Source organism: Crocodylus siamensis, chromosome 3, assembly GCF_052110815.1.
Source record: "Crocodylus siamensis isolate JL-2025a chromosome 3, ASM5211081v1, whole genome shotgun sequence".
Taxonomy (NCBI): Eukaryota; Metazoa; Chordata; order Crocodylia; family Crocodylidae; genus Crocodylus; species Crocodylus siamensis.
Genome location: NC_143397.1, coordinates 256,920,877 through 256,943,999, shown reverse-complemented (window position 1 = coordinate 256,943,999; position 23,123 = coordinate 256,920,877). Strand labels below are relative to the sequence as shown.

General features: G+C 50.1%; 1 protein-coding gene across 8 annotated transcripts in view; it reads right to left on the bottom strand.

Moving 5' to 3' along the window:
• The window catches only part of ADGRB1 (adhesion G protein-coupled receptor B1), a 320,747-nt gene that overhangs the window by 143,806 nt on the left and 153,818 nt on the right, over positions 1-23,123 (bottom strand). For 6 of the 8 annotated variants that reach the window (XM_090040747.1, XM_090040750.1, XM_090040751.1 and 3 more), the window contains 10 exons: positions 22,508-22,672; positions 20,557-20,720; positions 16,848-17,022; positions 12,365-12,529; positions 8,659-8,760; positions 7,710-7,816; positions 6,735-6,929; positions 4,798-4,866; positions 1,754-1,862; positions 501-644 (listed from right to left, as the gene is read on the bottom strand). In XM_090040747.1, coding sequence (XP_089896873.1) covers positions 501-644; positions 1,754-1,862; positions 4,798-4,866; positions 6,735-6,929; positions 7,710-7,816; positions 8,659-8,760; positions 12,365-12,529; positions 16,848-17,022; positions 20,557-20,720; positions 22,508-22,672 — 1,395 coding nt within the window. Of the gene's footprint in view, positions 1-500; positions 645-1,753; positions 1,863-4,797; positions 4,867-6,734; positions 6,930-7,709; positions 7,817-8,658; positions 8,761-12,364; positions 12,530-16,847; positions 17,023-20,555; positions 20,721-22,507; positions 22,673-23,123 lie in introns of all 8 variants that reach the window. The other 2 variants (XM_090040749.1, XM_090040755.1) reach the window with 2 other exon arrangements.

Genomic DNA, 23,123 nt, shown 5'->3' with positions numbered 1-23,123 from the left:
GGACAATGACCGTTCCCTCTTCTCCACCCTCTCCTGGAGAACGTCTCTCTGTTTTTGTCCAGCCCATTTATAGGAAAAAACACCCCTATAACTAGCCATCAAACTGGTAACAAAGCTCCCAAAATATTCTGGATACCCGAATGCCCCGTCCCAGGGAGCTGCCCTTTGGGACTCTGTTTTTTGGGAAGCCATCAGCTGTGCACCAGTGAACTGGGGTTGAGCACTGCTCCCAGCATGCTCTGTCTAGAAATGGATCCATGCCTGAATCCAGAAGGTGCACCGATTCCCCAAACTTTGCAGAGAGTTTGGATCTGGAGCTAACCTGTGCCCATCCTTCAGCCCTTGCAGTTCGGCATATCCAGCAATGCATGAAGAACCAGCTTCTTGCTGCCAGGGCCTGGATGGTTGGGAGCTGAATTTGCACACACGATGCCATACACGGTGAAGCCCCTCGGCTCTGAAGAGCCAGCTTGCGGGGCACCTTGGTTGGGCTGCCTTACCTGGCACCCCTGTGGTGAGGGTGCTCTTGAAGATGGTGACCTTCTCCTCTGAGTTCTTGGCCCAGTCCACCACGCCTCTCCAGCCTTTCATGGGGAAGCTGATGTCGGTCGCCGCATTGGCAGGGAGTCGGTGAAGGCTGAGGACTTGGGGAAAGATGCAATAATAATAAATAAAGCAAACCTCAAAGGTCAAGCTCAACAGTCACACTCACCTGGAGAACTGGAAGAGAAACATGTTGCAAGAACGTGGGTCAACATCGGCACACTCAGACACCAGTGCAATGCAGAGCAACTCGCCCGATTTTAGTTTTACCATAACGAGAAACTATTGTATTTTCCTGCGTATGATGCTGCCCTGGAATAACCACCTTGCTTTTGAAAAGCAGAATAAAGAAGAAAAAAAAACAGAAAAGATCTTTCCTTGTAGTAAATAGCTGAGTGGCAGCAGCTAGGGAGCATATTGCTGTGCCCCCTGTGAATCACTGAACGTTTTACATTTGGTTTCACCCAGAGCAACAGAAGCTGCTCTTAGCATATTTCTTGCTTATAATGCACGTGCCAATTTCTACCAGCTGGGTTTTGGGGGGATAGGTGCCCGTTGCATGCAAGGCAATAGGGCAGGGTTTTTTGTCAGTCATCGCAAGCAAGGACTTGGTGTTTGACCACTGGAAACAGGGCGTCCAAGTTTTCTTTTCATCACTAGGGGGAGCAAGGACCAGGCAAAAGGAATCTGTTTAGCTTGAAGGAAAGTCAAACCCATACATGAATGGCCCATCACCCATTTGGGTAGTGGTTCACCCTTTGTGCACATTTGTTCCTCACCCGGTGCCTACAGGGGTATGCTGGACCCTGGGGCAAGTCCCTCCCTTCAGTAAGCTGAGACAACTGGGGCTTGCAAGAGAAAGAATTAACAGGACCTCATGTCATGGTACAAGCAGGCTGGAAGAGCCCCATGCTTGCTCTTGGTTGCCAAAATCAGGGGAAGATTTGGCAGCATTGTGTTCCTGCAGTCTCTGGCTCTGCAGGAGACACTTGATGGCTGAGGTCCATCCATGAAAGATGGTGTCACTTAGCAAGTGAGGCTGATGTTCCTGTTCAATGAGCACAACCTCCATGTCCCCTTCTTAGCTGGGCTCTTCTATGTGACCCGAGGCTATAATCAACTCCTTCCCCACCCTCAGACTCATACCACCTGCATGGAACAGCTGCCCTCACCATGCAGAGAAAGGGAAGCAGACATCAAATCGACTCACCCAGATTGTCCGTCACTTGATAGGAATCCCGGAAATCCTTCATGCGAAACCCAATGACATCGATGAAATCCTCCACCAGCTTGAACAGCTCCACTGCGTTCGGCCCGGTCTGCAAAACCAAGGAAAAGGGGTGAAATATTCAGCAGCACAGATAATGCTGTGCAAATGGTGGGACTCTCAAAGGGCAAAGATCCTAGGTGCATCTATACCAGAAGGTGCATCTATACCAGAAGCATCTCGGTGCATCTATATGAGAAGGTGCATCTATACCAGAAGCACCTTGGTGCATTTGTACCAGAAGGAGCATTTATACCAGAAGGTGCATCTATACCAGAAGCACCTTGCAGGGATGCTGCACCTGGAAAAATGTCTTTAAACAAATATGACTGAATGATGAAGCTGAACAGCAGCAACATGCCTGTGACATGACTTACGAGGAGCGGCTGAGAGAAATGGGCTGACTGAGTCAGGAGAAGAGAAGACTGAGGGGGATTGAATAGCAGCCTTCACCTCCCTGCCGGGGGGCTGCAAAGAGGATGGAGCTGGGCTGGTCTCAGTGGGGGCAGATGACAGGACAAGGAGAAATGGGTGCAAGCTGCAGCAAGGGAAGTCGTGGTTAGATATTAGGAAAATAGGAGAGCAGTAAAGCACTGAAACAAGTTATGCAGAGAGCTTGTGGACTCTCCATCCTTGGAGGTTTTTAAGGCCTGGGTAGAGAAATCCTTGGCTGGGATGATGCAGTTGGGGCTGGTCCTGCTTTGAGCAGGGGGTTGGACTAGATGTGACCTCCTGAATTCCCTTCAACCCTCATTTTCTTTGAAGCTCAAACTTGCCTATACATAGGGAAAAACATGATCTGTATTTATGTTGCTGCTGTTGTTTAGTTTTGCTATCTTATTTTATACCCCATCCCAATTCTGCTAGCACGTGAATAGCAAAGTAACCACATCGTGGATTTAGCACAGGTAGAACGCACAGGTAGGTTATCTGGTGAATGAAACAATGTTTGGAGAAGCTACCTAAAGACACGATCTGCCTAGAAAGAGGATGCTGCTAAACAACCAATGCAAACCTTCAACTTGTACTGTCATGGACCGTGCAAGGACTACAGGACATAGGGCTGGGATGGACCTCCTGGGTCTCTGAGTCATTTGCTATCACTATCCACCATGTCTTGGAATCATTTGCTATCACTATCCCTCTTGTCATATAATCCTGGTCATGAAAACATCATCCTCCATATTATCATTACTTTCTTTCCCGTATTATTGCAACTCCAAGTCTGTTCCAGAAACTTCACTCTTCTTAGGAACCTTCTTCTAATGCCTAGTTTGAATTTATTCATGAACAGCTTTTGCCCATCTGTTTTTGTGTCAACATCATGCTTTAGCTTACAAAGCTGTTTTTTTCCCTGCCAGGAGTTTAACTGTAGAGAGCAATCATATCTCCACTTGACCTTTGTTTTGCTAAACTAGACAAACCAGGGCTTTTTAGTCATTTCCTGTAAGACAGGCTCTTGATTTCCCTACCATACTAACAGCCCTGCCCATTTCAGCCTGAATTCATCCTCTGAATGACAACTTTGCCCGGAGACAGCAGGATCATGCACGGATCACTAAGGTCTGTACTGCTACAAGGCAGCTTGGGTTTCATTTTAAAAGGAGGCATGGGAGGAAAAGCCCTATGTCAAAGGGGATCTAGGGGCAGAAACATGCAGCTTGCATAGTCACCAGCTCCTTCTGCTGGGTGCAACGAGATCTGCTCATTTAATGTTGACCTCAAGGACATGGAAAACTTCACAAAGGCTATTCACATTGACTCTTGTCTGGGTGCTCAGTGCAGAGCTATCTTTGGGTTAGAGCTGATGGTTTGGGGCGAGATCCCAGTTCTCACTATTATATAAGGGAAATAGGCTGAGCTACCTAGAAGATGCCCATCAGAGGTCTCTTCTTCATGCTCTGTATAATAATATGGCATTTGAGACCGCTCACCAGGATGTCTATTAATGGGAGCAGGTAACCTCTAGCTGCTCATGCAAAGGGCCACAGAGGCAGGTTCATTGTACAGGCCGCTAAGGGAAGGACCGCTGGGAGCTAACTGCGTCCTGGAGAAAACGGCAACTATTTTTATGACGATCAACAGGATTTCTCTGTTGTCATGGTGACCAAACAGCCTCCTCTCTGCTCTGAGGGATGTATGTGGACATGGATGGTCTAAATTTGGCATTCAGCTCTTCACCTCCTCCAGAGCCAGCCCATGCTCAGATGAGATGGAGAACCACCAGCTACAAGGGAGCAGAGATTAGCTTGGCCCTCTGGTCTATTCAGCCTTTCCTCTAGGTCCTATCTATCCAGGGAACAGTAATGGCATAGGCATGGCGATCCCCAAGCATTTGCACTTCTGCAGAGACAGCCAGCTCTGGCCTCTGGCATGAATTGCCGTGTAGACACTTGACCACAACAACCTGGACGAGGGCTAGCAATTCATTTTGGAGGCCACCGCTGCATCCATCACTGCACTGCTACTGGCACAGCCCGTCTTTGACCCTCTCCCCTACTGCCCATGCACCAGTGCATGGCCACTGCCTTTCCATCAGCATCCAACGCCTATCCTACACTCGCCGCACAAATCCTCCCTGCACCCTAGGTGCTCTTCAGTTTGATCTGGGGTGGGAGGTGGACTATCAGCCCCTTTTTGCATGGCACAGCAGATCCAGGAGGAGAGCAGGAATGAAGTGAACTTGTCTCTGAACCCTGGAGGCTGTACCCAACCTCTCTGTTAGCTCTTTTTTCAAGTCCACCCCCGGTTTCTCCCAAAGGGGCGATTGCATATGTCAGCCTTGTCCACTATGAGGCTTTCTGTCAGTTGTACTTGGCAGCGTAATGGGATGAAATAGGGCTGTGCCGCGTGAAGCAGATGCACAGCATGCAACAGCTGTCAGACACATGCTGCCCAGGGACCGCCCAACACAGCAGGAAGTCCCCGGGGCCCACAGCCCGAGAGTCGGTCTCGCTTGGGTGTACGTTTAAACAGCAGGTTCCTACCAGCTGAGCCTCTTCCCATTTGTCTCGGTTTTCCTCCGCCAGCAGGTTGCTGATGATCTGGACAAAGTTCTGGAGGAGGGAAATAGAAAGGGAAAGTCAGCGAGTAAGCGCTCTCTGGCAGGTCAGTGCAAAAGCAACGATAGCGCCGCACCACTCTCCAAATGGCCCCGCGAAGGAAACAGCAAAACCCCTCTTGCTCCCACGAGAAAAAGAGCTGCAACCTTGCTCAGCACCACCCTGCAACAAGACTTGTATTTAATACAACTCAGAGACATGCCCCAGGAGACTCAGAGCAGCAAGCGAAGGATGCTGGACACCCCCCATGGGGGCTGCAGAGGACGGACACAAGTCAATGACAAATTTGCATGAGGGGTTTTGGCTACGAGAGGCCTAGGAGACACCGGGTCCATTGGAGATCCTGCTCGTAGCCTGCTCCTGGCTTGCTCAGCTTTATACAGAGGAAAGGGTTGTGTTGCAAATTGCAGCACACTGTTGAGAGACCTCACCCTCCCAGACTATTGGGGATCTGAGGAGCTGCCTCCGGCTATCATGATGATGGCAGGATCCAGGGGTAAAAGAAAGCTCACCAATCAACATGGTGGATTCTCCATTTTTGGGAGGCATTAAACCGACAAAGGATGGGATTTTAAAAGGTATCCTATGACTCAAAGAGGAGCCGCAGGCTTGAAGCAAGAGGCCAGCGGGAAAGGTCAGGCAAGATGATTATAAGAAGCCCCTCTGGACTGAAGAGCTCTCTGTCCAGTTGCCTATTTACCCGGTTCCCATCATTACTATATCTGTGCTCTTGATAAACATGAATGCATTTCCTCCTAATGACACTGCTATGCAGCAGAGAAATGCCTGTCGCATCATTAGACAGCCGGGGAATCGAGGCCACAAAGCAGATGGGGTGACTCGATCAAGGTCGCTCAGGAAGTCGGAGCTAGGACGCAACCCAGGTCCTGGCACCAGCTTTCCTCACCTTTGTTTGGCCCCTATCTCTGCCCACGAGAGAGACGATGGGTGGCTCACAATTTCCAGCTTGGCAGCTCCCATTCCTCAACCACTTTGCATGGGGTCTAGCGGCTTTCTTTGCACCGTCTGTCTGGTTTTAGTGTCATTTGCCTGAGCTTAAGGACAGGGCAGGCCACTTCTCCTAGGGCACTGACACACAGTGTTACAGGCAGTAAAGAGACACCCAGCAGACGTGGCTCCAGTAGACCCATTCCCCGCTCCTGCCCAAGTCCTAGCTAGCGAGGGCTTTTGTGCTTGGCTTTGGGGAAAGCTCCTGATACCCCAGCCTCCTTGAAGATGGGGCAAGAGAAGCAAGGAAATAGCAACGTCAGTGCATGGCGGGGAACGGCAGACAGAGTCCCGGCAGAAGCATGTGTCAGAGATGGAGCTCAGGGAGATACAGATTTCAAAGCCATCGATTTTCCTCTCCATTTCTACAGCCTGAGCAGATCCTGGGGGATAAGTGCAACGTTTCGAGCCGTATGCTGATGACCTACCCCAAGGACAGATCTGAAGCCACTCTGCAGGCAACTGTTGAGAGCAAATCCTGGGGCGATAAGCTGTCAAACCCTCCTCCCACATCAACATGCAGACACCTAATACCTCGGGATCATCGTCCCTGGCGTCATTAGACAGCAGCCCTTCCAAACAATGCTCTGCAATCAATTCGGCCCTGCAGAAAGTAGCTTGGCTTCCCAGATTACTGCCTGATGAGCTACCGGGGGCAGGGCAGAGGAAAGACGAGCTCGTTAGGCTGTGCTGTGCGTGATAGGAAATTAAGCACAAGCCAATACAGCGTCCTTTGATTTTTCAGCGGGGTCGTGCCAATCTGGAGTCGATCCCCAGGCACTTTCTCCTGCATAAAGATGAAGTGGCCAGGTCTTCAACTGGCCCACGGCCGCCCGTCCCGGCCTGCATCTCACCTGCACATCCCCGGAAGTTGGGCTGTAATACGCCCTGCGGAAGATCTCTGTCATATTCCTGAGTACGTCAATGGTGGACAGCAGGTCCCCGCTGTAGCTGGTCCCGTCCTGGGAGATCTCCACAAGGTTTTGTAGCATTTCTGATACGCCGTCCCCCACCAGCCCCCGCTGGGCTTTGGAGAGATGTTCCTTCGTCTGAGAAGCAAAAACAAGACGAGGAGTTTGTTAGCAACAGTCAGCAGCATCTCGGCCCTGTCCCTATCGTACTTAAAACCCGTGGGCCATATGCAATATATGAAGCAGAGCTGAACTCCTACTTTCCTGGTGGCCAGGAAGAGAAGCACCTGGGAAGATGCCAAAGAGGTCATTTTACCCCACTCAAACCTGCGACTGATGCCCCCAGCCCAAAGGGGAAAGCTTTGCTCGCCGATCCATCTTGCAGCCAAAATAGAGAGGGGAAGGAAAGAAGAAATGCCCCCCTCATTTTAAAGCCAAGGGGCACAGTGCTTTCCTTCTTGAACATGCAACAATCATGTCTGCCGTGTACCCGAGGCTGTCCTATGACCTTTGCCCTTGCCAGCTGCCAAAACACAGCAGTTGCACCGCCCAGCAGTTCGGGGCCCCGCAGGAAGACGTTCACGTCCGAACCCTACAGAGCTACGGGAAGGAAAGCGGACTTTGGGCAGGATGCTGATGGGAACACACCATACACGCCTGCAAGAAAACATTGAGCTGTGTTGCTGCAGCCAGCGGCATGAGTCTGATCCCACTCCAGGCTCCAGCTGGAAGTTTGCTCGCAGCCAGCCCTTTGCCATGCAGTTGCTCTGGTCTGTTCGGCTCGGTCAGATGGCTGACCCTTGTGAAAACACGATGGAGCTGCCAATAACCACCAGCCGCCAGGATTTCTTCCCTCCCATTATAAGCAGCAGTGAGAGGCAAGTGGGCTAGCCGAGACGAGAGGATAATGTGTCTTACCATCATCTGTATATTCCTATAATCGATGGAAACACACTTGATGTACGTCGGAGACTCCCAGTACGCTATCCCCTCTTCGTCTAAAGTGCATCTGCGAAGGATCAGCCCTAAAGCAAAGGGCACGGGAGAGAGGAATAAACACACATTTCTTTCCTGAGCGCCCCGAGCCAGCTGGACATGGGCTGACGCAGGGAACAGCGGGTCCGTGTGCCAAGCACGAACCGCAAGCACCAGCATTTTGGGGCGAGTTATTTTTATCTCTTTTTCTCTGCATTTGCCCAGCAGGAAAGAGCAGGAGATCAAAAGCCAGAAGACTCATCCGGCAACTCAGGCCAGGTGATTCGGACAGAAGGAGGATGCCTGGCGTGAGCTCCGTGCAGCCCGCTCAGCAGTCCCCAGACACTTTGTGGAAACACCACGCTTTCTACGTGCAAAACGATGGCCTGGTGCAGCAAGAGCTGCTGGGAAGACCTCGAAAGACAATGCACAACCTGCACCATCTGTCAGGCAGCGAACTCTGAAAGCCCAGGCAGGGCCGTCCGACACCTCGGCGCATGGCACCCATTGCCCTTTATTACTCCTGTCACTCCTGATTTAGAGTGATGCTCTGCTTTGCTAATGCTCTTCCTCCCTGGGAGGGAGAAGCAGATGAAGCAGAGAGGGGGAGGACGGAGGGCATCTTGCCCAGCCCTCCCTGCCAGGGCAGTGGACACGTGAATGGGAGACTCCCATGGGCTGCAGACTCAAGCCGAGGAGTCGTGGCTGACTGCTTGGTTGCATACGAGACTGGACATGAAATAAATGGGAAGACTTCACTCTGCACTGTTATCGCTGGTGGACAGGGAAATGAATGCGCTTTTGCAGACCGCTCGCTCGTTATCAATGCAATACGTCCTAGTCCTCTCTAAGATGTGCAGGACCATGCACTACCGACCCATGCCCTCCTTACCCGTGGCGTTGCGGGGACAGCGGATGGCGGCCGCCTCCCCGGCAGGCGTTTCCTTCCAGACCACGGAGGCAAAGCTGTCTTCATTGCAGATCTCGTGGGGCTCTGCAGAGGACACGGACACTGCGTTGGCGGGTGATTTCCAAAGCACAAAAGGAGCAGAGAAAGAGGGAGGGAGGACGGGAATGGCAGCAGGATGCAAACCCACGATTCCTCTCCCTTTTGGACCGACGGACCACCTGCCCTCAACTGTTTGCCAACTATATGTCGTCTCTCTGTAGCTCAAACAGCCCAGCGGAGAACTTAGTCCCCAGTCAGGATTGATTAGCTAATGCCCATGCAACATAGCATGCCCCCTTCGCCCTGCTGGGAACACGACCTGCTCGGCTTCCTGCTCACAGACCTCCTTTTGCAGCTGCAGCGGTTGACATATGGCCCGCTGAAGGTGGACGTCTCAGGTCCAAGCCCTGGTCACAGAGCCATTGCACCTGATACTGCCGCGCTGTCTGTGGCAGCTACACAGTTGAGGGAAGGGGAAGGAAGGAAAAGCAGAGGGAAGACAGCTTGGTAGAAACTAAATTGACTCCCCCCCTGCACCTGTGGCACTCCCTCCAGCCTGGGTGAGCAGCTGGAGGCACGGAGGACCCAGATGGCTATTTTGCTAGAGGAGCAGAAACAAGGAGGGAGCCTGAGAGCTGCTCTGGAGCATCAGCTGCTCGTAGCTGCATCCTGCAGCACTGCCTGAAATGCTGGAAGGAGGAGACTGCTTTCCAGAGGCCCCTTCCTGCGGCTGCTGGCCACCCCTGCACTCAGCTGGACCTAAAGGACACCGGGATGGGTGCAACGGGGCAGCTAGGAAGCTGGATAACACCTGGCAGCATATGGCAGGAGGCTAGACGGCCACTGTTTCCCAGCGCATCAGTCACCTCTGCCGCAGAAGTAGTTGCATTATGTGGAGAAAATGTGGATTTATGGTGCAGGAAGCACAGGAAGCCATGAGGAGGGGAGGAAAGCTATTTATCACTCCCCAGGGCGGGGAAAGGGGGAACTTAGCTTTAACGGCTTTCAATTACATTTCCTATTTACAGCCCTTGTTAAACTCCCAATAAACAAACAGGCTGCCTGCAAGGCTGTTCCCGCCCCGGCACGGAGCTGCGAGGGCCAAGCCAGCCCCAAACTGGGCTCAGCAGTTGTTTGCTGAGCAAACTTCCCAGGCAGGGAGGCCCTGCTGTCGCCAGGGTCCAGTGATGCCAGCTGGGATGTGCCAGGGCTGCCGGGTGGGTGGGAAAAGCTGCAGAGGATTAAAATAAATGGGATGAGTCCTGGGCTGGGAGCTGGGAAGCACACAGGGCAAACATCATGCAGCAGGAAGGCTCCTCCTGCCTAATCCCGACTCTTCAAAACCTCCGGGGCGTCTGCTTTCTCTGGGAAGCATCCTGCAAAGCCATCAGTTGGGGATGCTCCTAAGAAAGGCACTGATTATCTGCCGTTGTCTTGCTAGCAAGCGATTCCCGGGCCAGGAGGGAATCACTGGATCCTTGTCATTTTTTTATGCTGCTTTGTAACAAAGTCCTTTGTACTCCAGCAAGCCATTTGCACAGAGAGATTTTAATATCTAGCCCAATTAAGCTCAATTCTTTGGTTCAAATCAAATCACGTCGCCATTTGAGAGCATCTCGAGAACAAATTGAGCAGGTATATTTTTAGCCGTTTGTGTGCGGGATCTCCACGAGCTTCCCTCCCCCTGAATTAATATCTGCAACAAGACCCTTATGGTTTTCAACACCGGCACTGCTGAGACAGGCTACATGTTTTTTTCCCACTGGTGTGGCTGCCAGTACTGGCTGGCATTACAGGGAGAGCTTCTTGCACGCTGCTGATGTCCAATGCACACGTGCAGCAAGATGAAGTTGCAGTAAGTTCAAAGAGCTCCACAGACATCGCCTGACTATTTCCCTATGCCATGGGAAGAGACTCCGATTGAGTTGGAAAAATGCATCCACTCTGCCATCACGCGATGGACTCGGGTGAAATCTTCCTGTTGCAACTTATGGCCTATGACCCCCGGATGCATCAATTTGACCATCCTGATGATTTAGATGCCAAGGGAGGTAGTATCCGCCACATCCCTTAGTGATCTGCTCCCGCATCTTTGCTTCAAGCTGGGGTATCTTTATAAAAAAAAGTGTACTGTAGCTCAACAAAGGATTCATAGATGTTAGAGGCTGGAAGGGACCTCACGAGATTATGCCCAGCCCCCCCTGCGCTTGGGCAGGAAAGACATTCAATCACTAGGCTTGATATTGGATTCAGTGGCAGAGACTCAGCAAAGATCCTACTAGATCAGATGCCTTTTACTTCAGAAAAATCTGCATTTTAGGGACCATTATGATACTCTAAGCCCAACCTTGTGCAGAACACATGCTGCAAGATTTCAACCTCCACCCCCCCATCCAAAACACAGCAGACTTAAGAGAAAATAAAACCTGCACTTTTATCTTCCGTCACACTCCCTTTATGCTGGATCAAGAACTAGAAGGATTTTTTTTTAACTGCTTTCTTCTGTTATTTTGCACCTCACACACTCAGGTCTTGTCTGCCCTGCAGAACGCCACAGTCTTAACCAGGATATTTTCAGACCCATAATACACAAATGCACTGCTCTCCGCATAGGCACAGACAGGCGCAGGTCCCCTTAACACTGCTGCTGGGATAAGGGTATCCCTTTGGCTATTAGCCTCATGAGAAAAGGGTACAACTGCATAGCATCAGGAGTGCTCTTCTACTGCCATCAGGACTCATGGTAGAGGTGGTATCTTTTATTAGACCTGCTAGATTTTTGCAAAAAAGAAAAACCTTTATTTGCAAGCTTTCAGGTACAAACATCCTTCATCAGGCATCAGAGAAAAGATTGTAAAAGTTATCCTGGGTAGAAAGTTTATACAACCTGGATATATCTGATATTGCCATGGCTTCAACATCACCTTTGCCTTCTGCATACATTCCTTCATCTCTAGCTACCATCTGTTAAGAAGGGTTAAGTATGGCCCCCAAAGATCACAGAGTCATAGAAAAGTCAGGCTGGAAAGGAGCTCGAGGCCATCTAATCCAACCCCCTGCCTGAGGTAGGGTCATCCCTATCTACCAACCCTGTACAAACCCATAGTCGAACCTCTTAGAAAAAACTACCGTCAACCCTAGCACAACAAGACATAAACACCTGCACCTTCCACACTATTGGCTTTTTACCATTTTTCATTTTCCCTGAGGCCCAGGAAGGGTGTGTGCACCTGAAAGTCTGCAAAAAAAGATACTTTTTTTTTTAACAATTTCTTAATTGTTCTAATAAAAAGCATCCTCTCTGAACCAAGAGTTATAGAGTTTTGCATTTCTTTTTGTCCTGGACCAACATGGCTACCAAATACATCCCTGAAACACTACTGGCTCGGCAGATAGAGCAGAGGTGGGCAAAATGCAGCCCGTGGGACCTCTAAAAAATTTAGAAAATTAATTTTTATCTGCCCTTGGCTGCCTGTCATGTGGCCCTCAATGGCCCTCTGCCCAAAATAATTGCCCGCCCCTGCAGTAGAGCAAGCCCTCTAGACATTCCTTAGGCCTGAGCGCTGCAGGAGGCCATCCTCCACGCCCACGCTCTCCCATGCCAGCCTTCCCCATGCCCCCCAAGGCAGGAGGAGTGCACGATACGTACCAGGACACTTCCTGTCATTGCACTGCTTGTACTCTTCCTTCGGCCCCTGGCAAGCTTCTCCTCCGAAGAAGGGGCCGTAGCACAGACGGTCACGTTTCTGCGTCCCGCCGCCACACGTGGTGGTACAGCTGCCCCAGGCCCCCCAGGCTTGCCACTTCCCATCCACTGCAAGAGAAAAAGAGGCAGAGACCATCAGCTTGTGGCATGCCCATGCTTCGACAGCAACTGAAGGGCACAAGACCCTTAGGCAGATGCTCGGTATAAGCTTTATGGTTGCAGGGCTTGAGAAGACTGCAACCTCATCAGAAAGGAGGTAAAGAGGGGTGATATATTTGTCTGGGTATTCATTCTGTGTCATTCCTTGCTTGGAGATGTCCTGCTCTGATTTCTCCTGGCTTAAAAAACTCAGAAGTGACTCCCTTATGTCAACGGTATAAAGCTGGCATGAGGGAAATGACAAACAGACCTGAAAATTGGTGGATGAGCTAGAGGCTACAATCCTGGAGAGTGATTGTTCAAAGGTCAAGCTTCCCCTTCTGTCTCTCCTCTCTGCCTCAGGCCTAACTGGGAAAAATCCCTAGGGCAGGACCATCTCTCTTGTAGTGATGGACATTATCCTTCAGAGGAGCTCTCTAACAGGAGACCGAGGGAGCTGGGAATTGTGAAATGGTCCCTTGGACAGGAAGAAACTAGCTCGGTGATTCTCAAAAGGATCTCCAGGGATGCCTTGAGATCCTTTCGCACGCAAAGTTAGCACTGTTAGATTTGCAAATACGATTCACAAGATCAACCCAGAGGTTTCAAATAATGCATGGCATTTGAAACCATTCTGCCCTGTTGTGGTTTTCCCATGCTCTTTGCAACAGAAGAATTGCTCTATTATCAAAAAAAAGAGTGAAAACTAAGAGCTGGCATTTTCTGAGGGGAGGGGTCTCAAGTCTAAAAAGGTGGAGAACCACTGAGCTAGCTAGTTCGAGAGAGACAAAGGGTCTGCGGAGGCTGCCCACTGCTCCACAATTCAAGTTTATTGTTCAGTTTTTGTTCGTATAGGCCTGTGCCACAGATGAAGTGACCCCAGGGACCACTTCATCTGTGGCAACATGTTACCAGGATCCAAGCTGTGGCCACTGACTCAGTCCAAATCCTCCAGCCAAGGGCAAAGAGATCTCTAGCAAGATAGGAGCCCCTTAATTCATCTTCGCCTCAGCAAAGAGGTTGGGATGTGCCCCTGAAAAACTGCCGAGGGGATTGGGGCCATCGTCCACGTATAATGAAGTTCCAATTTAGTTATTAATATAAAGAGACTAGATACCTGTTAATGTGCAATAGCCAAACTCCGGCATTTCAGTGCAGTTATGACCACCACTTCACTCACAAAACCACGGGTCATCGCTGTGGCTTAGGGAGTGAGGTGCCAGCAACAAAAGCCTGATAGAGAAACAAAGATGCCACGTGGAAGCACTGAAGGAGCGGCCCTCCCTCTGTTGCACCTCTCTGCGATTTACACAGAGTGACATTCGCTCTTGTGCAAAGAGCCAGATAAGGCCTATGCACCACGACTGTCCCACTTATGCCATCAGAGGACTCTTTTTGTCCGTCTCCTCTCGAGAATCAGTAACACTTATTAAAGGCTGAGTTTTGCTAGGCCGATGGGAACCGCAGGAAATGTCCTATATAGTTCTGCTATTGCCCCAGAAAAAAAGAATATATTGATCAATCGCGTCCCGCATCATCAATTGTTCAACATTTGCCACCTTCACATAGCAAAGTCTTTTTAAGTCACTGCTGTGCATCAAATAAGCGCGTCTGCCACGCAGGGCCACACTACGATTAATATTATCCTGCTGCTTCCCTGATAGAGAGAACTAAAGAGGCTCAGGCTGTGAATCCCTAATAAAACGCATATTCAGGGACCTGAAAAAGCTCCTACTCACATGGACTCTCACCAGTGACTTTCACCCCCTGATTAAGCAAACATTAACATGCTGCAGGGATTATTTGGGGGCATTTTCATAGACATCTGATCTGGAGTGAAAGCTGTTGGTTTCTGTCAACACACACCACAGCTGTGTACAATGAAGTGGTGGGGCGGGATATGGAAATTTGGCACCTCTCCATGCTGGAACAAAGCATCAGTTTTTATGCCCTTGGCCTCCGGTGCAAAAATGCTGTAGATGCTTTGGCAACAGAGGAGCTGCCTTTTCCCCATGGGTAGGGTGGTTTCACGTGCTTTGGAAATGGGATTGGGTTAACAGGCTGGAAGGTTATTTGGCCCCACAAAAACTTTACCAACTGCTTCCGCAAACTGAGTGCAAACACTTCACCATATCGAAGTCGGCATTCATCAAAGCATCGGACACACGTTCATTCATCCTGCACAGTAGCGGGGAAGTGACTTGCCAAGAGCAGTGACAGACCCAGGCACAGTGGGACTAATTCCTAGTCAGGTTAATCCCCATTTTAGACAGTGCAGCTCTAGCAAACCCTGTCTGCACTGGGGCCCTGTGAGGTAAGGGTCCAAATTTCTCCTTTTCCTACCCATGGAAGAGAACAAAGACATATTCTGATCACATCTTTCTATGCTGATATGACCTTGGTGGCTGGCATACTTTGGGGTGAAATCCAGACATGACTTAAATCATTCTGGTAAGGGAGGCCAAGATCCAGGACCACAAAGCTATTTAGATGCCTCCCTGTGCATCTCTCATTGATTGATGTGGCAATCACAAGCCAAAATAGGAGTTAGGTGCTTAACTGCCTTTGAAGACCTAGGCCTAAAGGTGTGTTGTCAGTGGTGGAAGATAACATAACAAGGAGCTATGGACTCAAGTTGTAGCAAGGGACGTTGAGGTTGGATATTAGGAAAATATCTTTCTCACTAGGAGGGTGGTGAAGCACTGGAAGAGGTTACCCGGAGAGGTGGTGGAGTCTCCATCCTTGGAGGTTTTGAAGACTGGTGTAGGCAAAGCCTTGGCTGGGATGATGTAGTTGGGGCTAGACCTGCTTGGAGCAGGGGGTTGGACTAGATGCAACCTCCTGAGGTCTCTTCCAGCCCAAATTTTCTCTGTTTCTATGACTAAGACAGGACGAGGCCCAAGTAGCAGTGTCCATGTAGGCAAGGTCCATGTAGGCTTATATTTGCCACTAGATAAAGTAGTCTGGGGGGGGAGAAGAAGGTGTATGAGCTCCTTCAAGAGAAAAAATGCAAGAGGCTGCAAAAATGGCAGCTTCTTTCTCTGTAAAATTGGGCAGAATAGCAGTAGTTACTAACCAGTTGAGTATGCATGTTGTTTTGGAAGAAGCAAGTTGATGCCCAGATGCTCCCCTCTTTGATTATGACCTACCAGGGACACACTCATGCCCACCACTGCCTAAAAGCACTCAGGCATGTTCAAGATGTCTGTTAAACCTGAAGGGAACTGGAAGCTGGGTAGATTTGCCATGCATGGAGGGCAGATCTGTGGAAAGCACTCTGCAGTGGGCACAGCGGCTGGTGCAGACAGGAGCCAGGCATCCTATGTATGTGCTGACAAGGGGGTCAAGGTGTTACTGCCCCATAGCCAGTTCCCAGGTTGTAGCTTGGATGCTCTTTCATCCAACAAGCCCTACTTGTTTCTTGCACAAAGCCCGCTCGCTCTGGCTTCTGGCACAGAGGGGTGAATTGCAACTGTGCTAAAAAGAGATGATGCCACGGAGCTGGCGCCAGACAGAAAAATGCGATCTGTTGGTATGGATCTTCTCCCTTCTGGTCTCTCTTCCTCCCTGAATGGCCTTTCTGGGACCTGCCCACCCAAAAGGGTTATTTCCAAACATGAAGTGCCAGCGACAACAGCTTAAAAGCCAAGGATTTTAGTAGGCCTCAACATGAATGGATCACTAAAATCCCTATGATTTCTGGGCAGTGATGCATTCATCACCCCTCAAGCAGCCTGCAAGTCGCATCAAGGCAAAGGCTTGAACACATATTACCATGGTGGTTGCTACAATCATCACTCCAATAAAAACTTAGGGAACCTAAGAAAAGAGGGTAGAAGAGTCACAATAAAAAAAAAAAAAATTTGATGGTAGAAACAATTCAATAGAGTCAGAGGCCAGCCTTTTCCAAAGCACCCACGTGACTTCAGCGTTTAAGTCCTATTGCATTTCCCTGACAATTGGGCTCCCAAACCACTCTGGGGGAAAAGGGATTGAATCACCCAAATCACTGAGGTGCTTTTCAAAATGGATAAACCATTATTTTGCACGGGGTGTGCCAAAGACAGACCCACAGCTAGGCAGCCACTTCTCCTAGGGACATGCAAGACGTGGCCACCAGGCAGGTTCTTCTGCAGGATCTGGTCATTTTAGGATTTCAGACTGTGTGGACCACTGCTATGATCCCATGATGCTGTTCTGCTATTGCTTTAATAGGGGAAATAAAGGGCATCGTCTTTGTGGAAGTCCAAAGGGGGGATCCTCTCTCCAGGATAATGCATTCACCAACCTGGGCACTGCCGGAGGAAGCACTCTCTGGTCTCAACCCAGTGCCCCTGGCACTCTGCTCCCCCGTACGAGGGCCCGTTGCACTCCCTGGTCCGCTGCTGGGTGCCGTTGGAGCAGGTGGTGGAACAGGAGCTCCAGCCCGACCATTCGTTCCAGTTGCCATCCACTGAGTGACCCAAAGGGGGATAAAGAGACAGAGAATGTGAAAACCGCGCTCACCGGGAACAAAGCCAACCCCATGAGACCCAGACGGCACAACCCCAGGCCCGTGGGGCCACGTATAATGCAGGGGGCAGAGGCAGACACAGGCATAAAGCATGGACAGACAGAGGGGCAACAGCGACGTGGCAGAGAACCTCCTGACCATGATTCCATGGCATAGCAAATGATTGGGAAAACAAAACCTCCTACTCCATCCCTTCATTGCCTAGGTGATACTTGGACATCTCAGCACACTCCTGGAAAAGGTGTTGATGTTTCTACTCCTGTAATGCACCTTCATCTTAGTCTTAACACGGAGTTGTGCAAATTGGGAACGAAGAAGGGAAACGTGTTTTTCAGGGAACCGATATGTATCGGATTGCATTTGGGCACGCTGGCACCCAAGTGCACGTTAGGTGACTCAAATTTCAACCCGATCAATTGTAACACAATTTATAATGTAAAAGCCTAAATGGAACATTTGGACCTTAGAGAAACAAATGATGCTGGCAATTTGTATTGACAGTTTTGAAGGAATTAATTTGTTCCCACACAGCATTTGGATTTTACAGGCATCAGCATTTTCCAATAGAAAAATGTTCTGTCAAAAAAACTTTGGACCAGCGTGTGTGTGTGTATGCAAAGGAAAAGAAGAGTGCAAAGGAGTGCACGTGTGTGTGTGTATGCAAAAGAAAAGGGGAATGCAAAGGAGTGCATGTGTGTGTGTATACAAAGGAAAAGAGGAGGAAGGAAGAGCTGTGATGCCTGAAACCTCTATCAGTCTTCAGGGAGAGACTCTTTTTTTTCCCAGAAACCTCAAGACTGATCAGTGGCATTTACCCTTTGTGTTAAGAAATACCCAATAGGATGGGTGGAAGTTAATAAAGACCCACGAATGTGTATGTGTGCATGTGTGTTGTTAATGTTCAGGGTGGGACTGCTGAACTAACACTGACAGGATTTGCATGTCTCCAACTAGAAATGTCTGGATAATATGCAAAAAAGTAAATCAAAGCAAAACAATACATTTTATTAGCATGATCTATTTTAACATGCTCCCCCAGATGGAGGTCCCATCCTAATTAGCCTCTGATCAACAGAGATTTCACCAAACCAACTCCACCAAAAACATCCTCCCTCCTTAGCAGTGGGGGCTGCTGTCAGAGCGAGTTCAGGGTGAGCAGGGCCCAGCTAAGGCCCCCTGCTTGGAGATTTCAGTCCAGTTCAGGATGAAAACTCCTTGCATTGAACTTATCAGTCCCAGGCACCAATTGATTTTTTTAAGAGCTGGACCCTTTTGTCATCCGATGGCTCCAAGCCATCCCCAAGGACGCTACTTGCTTTTCAGTTTGAGCATCTCAGGGAAAAAAAAACCTGCACAGAAACCCAAAGCTGCATCCATCAGGTCCATGAGAGTTGCCTGAGTTCATCTGGTCTGCAATGAGACAACTCCTCTGGGGCCTTCTCTTTGGGGTCTGTCCACACCTCTACCCATGCCCTACCTACATACCCAACACCAAACTATGCATTTCTGTACCATTATATAAACCCAGAAATGCATAGTTTGGTGTCAGGGGATAAAATGAGAGAGTATCCATAGGGAACTGCCTTGTCCATGCAATAGGGAGAACTGTGCTAGTTGACTCAAGTGGGGATTATTCATATGTCGGTTTAATTGTTCATGGCAGCATACTGCATGCTGTTCACGTGCCCCCTGCTGAAGCTAGTGGATGGAAATCCTTCCAATCTACCAAACCTTGTACCAATGTGGTTACCTTGCAGGGGATCCTGACCCTCTTCTTTGCATTGTGTTAAAATTTTCTAGCCCTTCACCCTAGGCTGAATGCGTAGCTACTCGTCTTAGCTTGAGTCGATATACCCCAATTATGTGCATATGTAGCTATGATGAGCAGGTTCCTGTACTGTCTCCCAACTCTACCATGCCATGTGATAACGATTATTATAACATTGTCTTAAGAAAGTTTTAAACGTGTTTAGAAAGCCTAAATTAGAACTGCCCATGAATTTAGGTTGCGACCCCACTCATGGGTCCCATCACAAAGGGGACAAGCCCGATAAGGTGGTCAAAACCCGCTCTCTTTTCACTGCGGATGCCCAGTTGCTTGCAGTGTGGACCCAAACCAACCTCAGCTTCTAAGGAGCAAACAGCCCAGGCTCCTCATTATAGTTCTGCTTCCATATTCAATTTAGACAATTTATCTGTCCCCTTTCCCTCCCTCCAGAGCAGCTCAGGGCTCGGTCCATGACACGGAAAAAAAGGCTCATTGTCCCCCTAGCTGAGCATTGCAATCATTTGCAGTAATAAATCCTTGGAGCAGGGCAGTAATAACTGATAAGACTGTCAAGAGTATAAAGCCTTGAATGGCTTCCATTGTTGCGTTTCAGCGAACCCTCTGATGCCGCTCGTTTAGCAGAGTCGAGCCGCTGATTACCTTTGTGGCATGTGTTAGAGTGGAACATTTCCCATTGGGCTGCCTTGATTTTGCATCACTATGCTCTTTGCTACGGGGTGTGCATTTATCTATTTTATTGCAATTAATTAGGTATCGATATTAACTCAGGATATGCTTTATTACCCCAGCCTTGTCACATGTGACCTCCTCCATTTCCCTTGTTTTTTGGGGATGCTTTTTATGACCGAGCCAATTGCCTGGCTTGGAAGTTCAAAGTAAAGTCTTTTGGATGACTGTTAGAAACCAAGGGATGTTTACCTGTTTTTGCAACTACACACAAAAAAAAAAGCAAGGAAAGAAACTTTACTGATATTTTTAAAAAAACCTTCATCACCATTCCCCCCTCCCCCCATTTTTGAAGATGATTCTCATCCAAATTTTAAAAATATCCATCATCTCTACTGTGGGGAACTCAATGACGGACCCATCATCCTGATCTTATTCAGCAAAAGGCTCATCCTGACTTCCAAACCTCTATGCCACGGTAAGCCAGTTTGGATCACACGCCCTGGAAAACAGGACAAATGCTACTGGCTCTGATACGGGGGGAAACTGGAAATACCTCATCTGAAGCTTGCTCCTTGGATCAGGGGGCATTCCCATGTTACTCTCAAGGCAAATTCAGGAAGGTGCCTTTGAGAAGTAGCATTTTGGAAGGAGAAAACCATGCACGTGGATACTTTACAGCAAAACTGCTGTTTCCCACACCTCGCAACAGATCTCATGGGCAGTCTGTGGCAATCAGAAGAGAAAATCTGGCCCCCTGCTTCTGTTTGGTGCTAAGCAGGGCAGACATCCCTGGAGACCAAGGTCTTTTAGCCACAGGGCAGAGCAGAAGCATCCCCTACGCTACTCCTCCAACATGCTTCGCTCCCTAACCTCTTCTGGAGTGATTTAACCTGCCTGCCACATCTATTGAGATGGTCAGCTATGGTCCCTGGAATTAATTGATGGCTTGGAGGACCTGCAGAGCTGCTCCCCAGGGGCCGGGCTGAGAGCGGTGGTGAGGACGCTTTGTATGTTGACTGCCTTACCTGGACAAAGTGCAATGTTGCAGAACTTGGTTTGCTTCTCCGGGCCCTCGCAGGGATTGCCACCAAACTGCGGCTGCTTGCAGGTGCGAGTCCGGTCCCTGTATCCCCGCCCGCACGTTGAAGAGCACAGGCTCCATGGAGACCACTCATCCCAGGTCCCGTGCACTGGAATGGAAACAGGGGAAGTGACTGTCCCTTCCAGCAGCGCCAAGGTCACTAGAGCATCACAGCACAGAGCACGATCTCTCCCCTCCGAGGGGGAGATCACACATTGAAAGGACCAACATCAACCCGCCCAGGATGCTCAGAGCAGGAACAAACAGATCATTGCATGAACCAGCACCAGGCAGCTCTCTCTTGCTCTCCTGTCTCCAGCCACTCTTCATGCATCATATTTTGGTGCTGCAAAATACACTTTGCATTGCAAAAGCCCTCATGAAATTCGGGCCATTTGACATCAAAGGCACCCGCTGCAATATCTCTGCTAATCCTGCTTGGCCCCAAGGTTTCTCTCGTAGCCCTGAGCATCCAGAGGGCAACACCCCACTTAAAAAAATATCAGGACTTGCACTTCTAAGCTACTGTTGTTCAGCAGCAGCATTACTCGGAGCTGCGAGATGGGCTTACAGTTCGCTCCAGCATCGTCGTGATTAGCTACCACTACGAACCGCTGAAATGAGATGCGAGACGGTGCGGGACGTCCTTCTGCAATAGAGCTCAGGAATTTGGCTGTTCCTCCTACTACCCTTTGGGGTAGTACATAATTAGGCTCTCTGAGACTGCTCCATTTTCGTGGGACGCTACGGTCTACTCCAGCCCTGGTATTCAGGGACTGTAGGTCATCATCGTATCTTTGTCAATCGGTAGGAAAGGTTTTGCTCCACGGGCAATCCCAAGCCTGGCTCATCTCTGAACAGCCAAGCAGGGAGTTACCTGACCCAAGGAAAGAAGGCACTGCTTTTTAGCAAAAAAGCAAACCCCGTTCCCCGAGGATCGTGTTCAAGCCTAGCGTTCTGGTGGCTTCCAGCAGAAGCCAGTGGGATAAAAGAATAAGGAAATGCTGGGGAGAAGGGGAAAGTGGAAACTGGCAGTCTGGTCATGGTAAAGTTGGTCCTTGAAGACTGACTTAGTAACAGGAAAGGTTAAAAAAAAAAACCCCACACTTTGTTCCCCAAGATGATGGTCCTTCCAGGGGATGCCCAGCTCCTGGGTAAGGTGTTTGGTTTGCACCAGGCTTTCAGGAGCAGGACAAGGGACGTGGAAGAGAGGACCAGCTCCTTTCAGAGGCACAAAAGAGGCCCGCGACACTCCTGGGAGAGGTTTCCGCAACGTGCCAGCACCCCGGGAAAATTGGGCATCCATTGTGAGGGTGGCCGTCGCCTGCTGCTTGACTCTCCCAGACGCCCACGGCTTGAAAGCATCCCCCCGGGGTCCAAGTCTTCCAAGAGTAGCTTCATTTCTAGGGCAGCCCTCAGGATTTTCCAGGCCAGAGCAAACCCCTGTCCTATTTCATGAGGGATCCTGGCTTTGGTTGGCACTTCTAAATAATGCTTTTGGAGGGATTAAAAAAAAGCCTCTGCCCCTAAAGGCCAATAATACATCCGGCATTTGTGTCTCCATGCAGGACGGTGCTGCGTCTGGTCTGGTTTGCTGCATCCCATCAAGGCCTAACGATGCAGTGCCTCCTTCTCACCCACTTCAACGAGCCCCTGGGCCTGGCCCACTAAGCAGCGGGGAGGGATTCTCCTCCCTGTTGACCCATCCCGTGCCATGGGGAAACACATCACCCGCCTCCACGTCGGGGCTGTGATAGCAGAGACAAGCCTCCCACTGGTCTCCAAACTCAGGGTCCCAGACCCTGACCTGGGGAGCATCGGGGGGGATGTAGGAAGCCAAGCCCTCGAGTCCCCACCTCCGCCCCTCAGCCTGGCCGTGGGGGGCTCGCAGCACACCTGGGCAGATGGCAGAGTTGTTGCACTGTCTCTGCTCCCGGAGAGGGCCGCTGCACTGGGTGCTGTAGGAAGACGACACGCAGAACCGGGTCCTGGTTTGCCAGCCCTCCCCACAGGTGGTCGAACACACGCTCCAAGGGGACCACTCCTCAGCTGCAGGGTCACCTGTCAGGTTCAGAGCAGAAGGTGAGACTGTGGAGCCTGGGCCTGGTACCCGCTAGGGAGCTCGGGGGAGAAAGGGGGGGACTGCGGAGAGGTGCAAAGATAAGATGGGCACCCACCCTGTCTCTCCCTCATCTCACTGGTGCAGCAGGATGGAGCTGAACATGGAGATGGTACCTGCTTGAGTGGACCAGGACAGGGACGGCCCCTCCGGTCAGCCCTAATGACTTCTCCCCCCAACCCAAACCTCCAGCAAAGTCACTCTGCAAAGTCAATCCTCTGGTACCCTTTATCCCCACTGAATACCTTCCCAGTGGGGGAAGACAAGCAGCAGCATCCCATTGAATATGAGATGAGGATGGAGGGGAGAGGAAGAGATGGCCTGGCATATTCTCTCCTTCTCCGTCTTACGGGCGTTCAGCCACGTGGGTGCTCCATGTGAGCAGGTGGTATG